Below are 6,450 nucleotides of genomic sequence, written 5' to 3'. Positions count from 1 at the left end.
TATCAAAAAAACTTAAAAGAAGCCGTTTTGAAAAAAATCATATTCCAACGTCTATAATAATCTGTGGATATTGATAGTTTAAGTAAAAAATCCCATCTGTTTGTGTTAGCTATAACGATATCAAAACATTTTTTCATGGAGATAAAAGCTTTATTTCAGTCCAGAATATAACCGTTCGTAATAATTAGTTAGGTGCTACATGGCCTTATTATGCTGGAATGTTCCGTGGTTTACTTTAGGTAAAAAGATATCTTTGGGTTCCATTAAAACTATTTCGGATTTCTCGGTTGTTATTATTGTGCAATGTATGGCGGTAATTCTTGTTTTGTTTTGTTTCATTTTAAAACAAATTAGTGGTAAGTTGGCAGTTTTTCATGGCAGTTTTATCATAATGCATCCAACAAAATAAATGCTTTTAAATATCTGGATGAAATAGTTGCAATTATTCTTGTATATTGATGGCGAAATAATTTCATTTAATTTGCTCTGCAGAACATAATTTTTATAAAATTATTTTATGGAAAGTTATTCTGTTATTCATATAGGTTATTCTAGGTTTAAGCCACTTCCAACGGTTAACCCTTCCACAATGCGGTTGAGTGACCTTATAATCAAGTTTTGAAGTCAAACTGTGGTCAGTGCCTGAGGACTTTTCTGCAGACTTTATACATGGAATGGAAGTGACTAGCCTTACAGATAGCCAGTAGTTCTAGCCATACATGAGTCACATACGGCTAGCCAGGACACACTGTATTGTCTAGCCATATGACACTTTTCAAAATTATATGAAAGTCGAAAATGCACATGTTATTTTGTGTCTTTAAAACGAGGATTTAACCAAGAACTCGCATTTGTTCTCAAATGTTTACTTTTAATAATAAAGATGCTCCGCTATTTTGTCAAAAAAAATAAATAAAAAATTAGACACGAAGGAACTGCAAGCGTTATCATCTTGATAAAAATGTCAAAGTTACATGATGTATTATACAAAGTACATTGTATACATGTGTATGCAAAGATATATTTATGATTAAATGATAAATATTTAAAGTTAAAACTTAATTGTTCTTATGATTTGTTGTTTTATTTGTATGGAAGATGAATTATTAAATCTTTTTTTCTTTTTTTTTTGTTAATTAAGCACATCTAATAAATAATCATAACAGTCAAAGAAGCATGTTTCATAACAGCATGATCTGAGTGGAATAAATAAATTAAAAAGATAGAATATTGGAAAAAAATAACAAAAAAGTAAAAATAATATGATAAAGTTAAAGCAATTGTATAATTGTATTTTTAAATAGATAAATTACGGAATATGATACGAACATAAAAACTAAAAATCCTATAAAGGGACTGACAATTGAATGCATTTCATGGAACATGCAAACTTTCCCGGTATGTCTTAAGACGGGTAGTACACAAACTTACAGTTACAACTTAAAAAAATACTTGCAACCTGTTGACAAAACTATTGTGACAGAAATTCACCGTAAAGCTATAATGGTATTGACCGTAAAGCTATAATGGAATAATTTTGTATCAGACAATACATTTGTGAGTACTGGATTTTATCCTATTGTCAATTTCTATTAGAGGTATATATTAGATTATTATTTGAGAGATTGTTTGCAAGACCAGCTTGCTCGTACTTTAAAATTATTTTGCAATATGCATATTGGTCTGGAAACCCTTCATGGCAACTAAAAAGTGTTATTTTAAGTTTTATTAGTCCCCTACCGGTTTAACCGGAGGGGACTTTAGGTTTACCCTCCGTCCGTCTGTCCGTCTGTCTGTCCGTCTGTCTGTCCGTCTGTCTGTCTGTCTGTCAGTCCGTCAGTCCGTCCGTCCACAAAACTGGATCCCGCGATAACGCAAAAAGTACTGAAAATATTTTTATGAAACTTGATATATGGATAGATGGCAGTATGGAGATTATGCACGTCTTTTTTTTTTCTTCCTATGTTGAAAATTCTGGTTGCTATGGCAACAAATAGTCTGAAAATATGGCAAATTTAACACATAAACTGGATCCAGTGATAACTCAAAAAGTACTGAAAATATTTTTATGAAACTTTAAATATGGGTAGATGGCAGTCTGGAGATTATGTACATCTTTTTCTTTTCTTCTTATGTTGAAAATTCTGGTTGCTATGGCAACAAATAGCCTGAATTTCAAGATTTCTGATTTAAATTTTTCAGCTTTTACACTATATGTTCTTTATTTCTTAAGGTGTTTACTTCAAACTTTAAATATAAGTTTCTGGTCATCAACCACATCATATGTGACAAGGTTTATAACTCTAGCACAAAAAATATCAGTATTACCTCCCTTGAACTTAGATTTTTTAGGGGAAAAAAATGTTGTCTTTTTTAAATAACTTCTTTATTTCCTAATGTATCTACTTCAAACTTCATATATATGTTTCTTATTATCACTCGACATTTTTGAGAAGGTTAAATACTCTAGCAAGACTATTTCCAGAATTATGTCCCCCTTGAACTTAGATTTTTTTCGAGAAACTGGTATTTTCACTCCAACTTCTTCATTCCTTATAGGATTTACTTTAAAATCCCACATCGTAATAATATGACAAGGTTGTATAAACATAATTTCCTTACTAAGCATGGAAACTTAACACATTACTGTGATATAGACAAACTTATTTTATAATGTTTTGTGGTCGATATTTTCAAATACAGACTTCATCCTCAAATTCATTATAAATGGCAATACACAGGAGTGTATGACAATTAAAGAACTTTTTGAGGGACCGGTAGGGGACTACTGTATTGCCTGCAATACTATCAAATGCTTGTTTTCTTTTGTGTTACTTTTTCCTGTCCTTGTAAGTTATCCTAAATGTTGAAAATATCACTACTCACTAGCATATTACTGTCATTGTAAACGTTTTTTGAACAAGTTAAAAAATTATGCTATGAAACCAAACAGTGTTTAAGAAAAATTCTGATGAATTAAATGAAAATAGAAATTAGCAGCTATAATAATTAGGAATCATTATTTCCCTTATTAAATAGGATACCAGTATTTCTAAATTTGAATAAAAGTTAAGCACTCAAATTGAAATAAGAAACCAGACTTTCATAACTGAAATAAAACATGCATAAAAATCAGATTTGAAAGTTTGTTTCATAATTGTTTGGGGAATACTGTAACATGTTGGTTAGAATTACTAGTATTATTATCAACATTATTTTTATGCAAGTTTTATTTATTACAGATTAATGAAGAGACTATGAAGAGTTGACACAATGAGCAGTAAAGGAGAAGAGCTTGGAAAAATGCATGGCTCTTCAGCACCAAACATGAACAATTCAAGTTCTCACTTAACGTCAAAAGTAACAGAAAGGAAGAAAGTTTATCGCTCCATATTTGGACCTGATGCCTCTTCGGAATCTTCAGACACTGACCAGTCGAGTTACAGTACGGACACTGATGGTAAAATGTCATCTCCGATAAAAACTGGCAAAAAATCTCCAATTAGATCTGGAGTGACAAACTCACCATTTAATGACGAAGCTAAAGTAGATGGGGAGATTAAGAAGGATGTAGACAAAAGAAATGAGATGCAGACTAATCAGAATACTGTAGAGGAATATAATACCAAAGAAATTGAGAACATTGGTACAAGTAAAGCTATGCAAGATGACAGCATCTCGAAGGCGGATAAAACACGGAATGTTCAGATAAATGAAGGGCTAAAATTAGGAGAAGTTATACAGATGGAAGGGTTCTTGTCACCAGAAGAGAAAGAAGCTGTATCACAGCTGGCATTATCTCAAATAGTGCATGAACTTGATAAACGAAGTAGTGTGGAACAAGACGGAAACATGGGAACACAGTTGTATACTGGTCCGTATGGCAGAATACATTCTCCGTTCAAGAAATATTCATCATTCCAAGGGTTCCCAGGTGGTGTGAAAAGAAGTCCAAGGTACAATATTTGTGTAACACTTGAAACAGAAATATTTTTACTTAAAAATAAATTAGTTTTATGTATCAGCTGTCAAATTTCAATAGAATATCAAGTAAACATCATGTACAAAATTTATTACAAGTAGAAAAACTTTACTCACAATATTGTTACAATTTGTTGTAAATTCACCTAAACCTGATATTACCAGCGGTCATATAGATAAATGAAATATGAAAAAATGTAAACTACAATCATATTCCATATTCCATAATTTCTTACTTCTTATATCATGCTGTAGTTTCTTACTTCTTATATCATTCCATAATTTCTTCTCATATTGTGTTAATCCTTTCAGAAAAATGGTGGGTCCAGCTGCTAAGAGAACGAAACTGTTCCACAAAGACAGCGTTGAGTCAAGCAGTAGCGAGGCATCTCCGATAAAACATAGGACTCCTCCTGACAAAATTATAACTACAACAGCAACAGGTAAAATAGTGATCTGTCAATTTTCATTTTAATTTATTATAAATCAGTCTTTTTAGATCAGACCCTGTTAGCACTAATTTCAGTAATGATATTTTTTCCAACTTTGAATTTGGATCTGTCTGTTGTTTATTTTTAGGCTTTCAATTTCTGGTCAAAGTGCACAGATATATGCAAGTTAATTGTACTCATATTTTCATCAGAAAGATGATTATTATATCTCTGCATTAAACCAACTCTTAACAGTCAAGTTCTCTAATCAGAACTGAAAGTGTTTAGCTTTAGCCACCAGTATAGAGCCAGGCCAGTTTACACTTCCGGACAGTCTGGACAGGCTCTGTACTGTAACTCACTTTATGTATTTCGATATTGAAATTTGATCTGGCACTATTCTGATTTTTTGCTCACTTTCTTTGCGATATTAAAAATCCTGTTACTTTAAATACATTTATTGTTACAAATTCAATGCAGAGCAAAACCATTACAACAATTCAATGGGTTTAGTGTTGATTTCATTTTTATCATGTCAGTGTAACTGTGTAAGCTATTATAACTTACTGTAGGAAATGAGGGAAGTGGTGACGATAGTTCTGATGACGACCAGTGGGAGATTGTGGATGAGGAACTTCCCACAGAGATTGATCAAGCTCTTGAGGACAAATCTTCAAAGTTCTGCCTCTCTGTCGTGAACGTTAAATCTATTATACATGTAAGATGTTTCAAATTCTGACAGTGTACCACATAGATAGTATAGATAGCAGATTTCCTACTTCACTTTCATACATGCACTTTTTAAAGTGAACATTGATTATTATATAATTTTGGATTACTGTATTATGGTAATCATGGCATACTTTAAAATGGTTAAAATTTGTAGCAAAATGTACTATTAATGCTAGAAATGTTCTTATTTACGGCAGAAAATCATCACAAATGAGAGTGTTGTAGAGATGGTACGTAAAGCTGTACTTGAGGAAATAGATGAGTATGAGCTGAAGTTCGAGCCTAAAATGACAAGATCCAAGCTGAAAGAGATCGAGGCTCAAGGACAGGTTTGACTGTTTATGTGTTTGTGATATAAAGGAGAAATTTTCATAATTTTAGGAAAAATTTCACCGTGATCTCCTTATATTTCTGAACTACTAATTCTTTTTTCATGAACATATCTTTTTCATATAGAATAAGGCCATTACTTGTGAATAAAAGCAATATTGTACATAGTATTATAATTTTGATATATCTCTAATTTTAATCACAGGGCTTTCTTTCCTTCTGTAGCTGTAGCAGTTTGAAGGCTGCTGCTTTTCAGGGAAATCCTTTAAAATCATGCAATTTTTTCCGCTAAAATTCAAATTACATCAAGTTTTCTCAGTTTTGCAAATACACTGTATTTTTTGACTCCAAATTTGAGGGACTTACTGTGAAAAAATTTCCTATGATATATCTCTAAAATCTTTGTTTTGAACAGATACCGCTGAACTGGGGGCTCTCACCGAGAAAGAAGAGGGAGTCGCCAAACTTTCTCGAGATGGAGTTACCGGAGGATGAGGAAGAAGACGAAGATTTTGCCCCAACTGTAACTTATTATTTTATACAATTTTCTTTATAGTTCAATTGTGTTGGAAGCGCTTAAGCTTACTGAAACACATCAGAATCCATTCCTGGAACCAAGCAGTACAAAGCAATGCCTGTAAAAGTTTCTTGCTCAAGGAAACAATGATGTGCCCCTGATTGGGTTTGAACTCGAGCGACCAGCAATCCTTAGATTACTAGTCTGACGCGTTGTCCACTTGGCCATGCCACCATGATTATTATTGTTTATCTATCTTTTCCTTTTAATATTGTTTCCCACATCGTTCATAATCATATACATTTAACTAAAATCTATTTCAACATTATAGAATGAATACAGTTCAACATAGTTATTTTGTTGTTAAGGTCATTTTCACTTTTTCTTATGCTAGCGATAACAAACCTGTGCCATCGGTATAAAGCAAGAGTAGCCGGCACTTCGATGCCATCTAACCTG

General features: G+C 32.4%; 1 protein-coding gene across 1 annotated transcript; it reads left to right on the top strand.

Moving 5' to 3' along the window:
• Window positions 1-266: 266 nt before the first annotated feature.
• Window positions 267-6,343, top strand: LOC132752762 (uncharacterized). Its single transcript, XM_060743147.1, has 7 exons — window positions 267-356; window positions 3,243-3,956; window positions 4,294-4,424; window positions 4,985-5,130; window positions 5,342-5,473; window positions 5,890-5,997; window positions 6,323-6,343. The coding sequence occupies exons 2-7, from the start codon at window positions 3,274-3,276 to the stop codon at window positions 6,341-6,343; spliced, it is 1,221 nt and encodes a 406-aa protein (XP_060599130.1). The 5' UTR covers window positions 267-356; window positions 3,243-3,273.
• The last annotated feature ends 107 nt before the right edge of the window (window positions 6,344-6,450 follow it).

Source organism: Ruditapes philippinarum, unplaced genomic scaffold (assembly GCF_026571515.1).
Source record: "Ruditapes philippinarum isolate M1 unplaced genomic scaffold, ASM2657151v2 ctg426_1_1_1_1, whole genome shotgun sequence".
Taxonomy (NCBI): domain Eukaryota; kingdom Metazoa; phylum Mollusca; class Bivalvia; order Venerida; family Veneridae; genus Ruditapes; species Ruditapes philippinarum.
The sequence above is the reverse complement of the archived record's forward strand: the minus strand, read 5'-3'. Positions and strand labels throughout refer to the sequence as shown.

Coding starts and splice junctions, on each gene's coding strand:
- LOC132752762 (XM_060743147.1), top strand. CDS start 3,274: ATGAGCAGTAAAGGAGAAGAGCTTGGAAAAATGCATGGCTCTTCAGCA. Junction 3,957..4,293: donor GGTGTGAAAAGAAGTCCAAG/GTACAATATTTG, acceptor TAATCCTTTCAG/AAAAATGGTGGGTCCAGCTG. Junction 5,131..5,341: donor ACGTTAAATCTATTATACAT/GTAAGATGTTTC, acceptor TATTTACGGCAG/AAAATCATCACAAATGAGAG.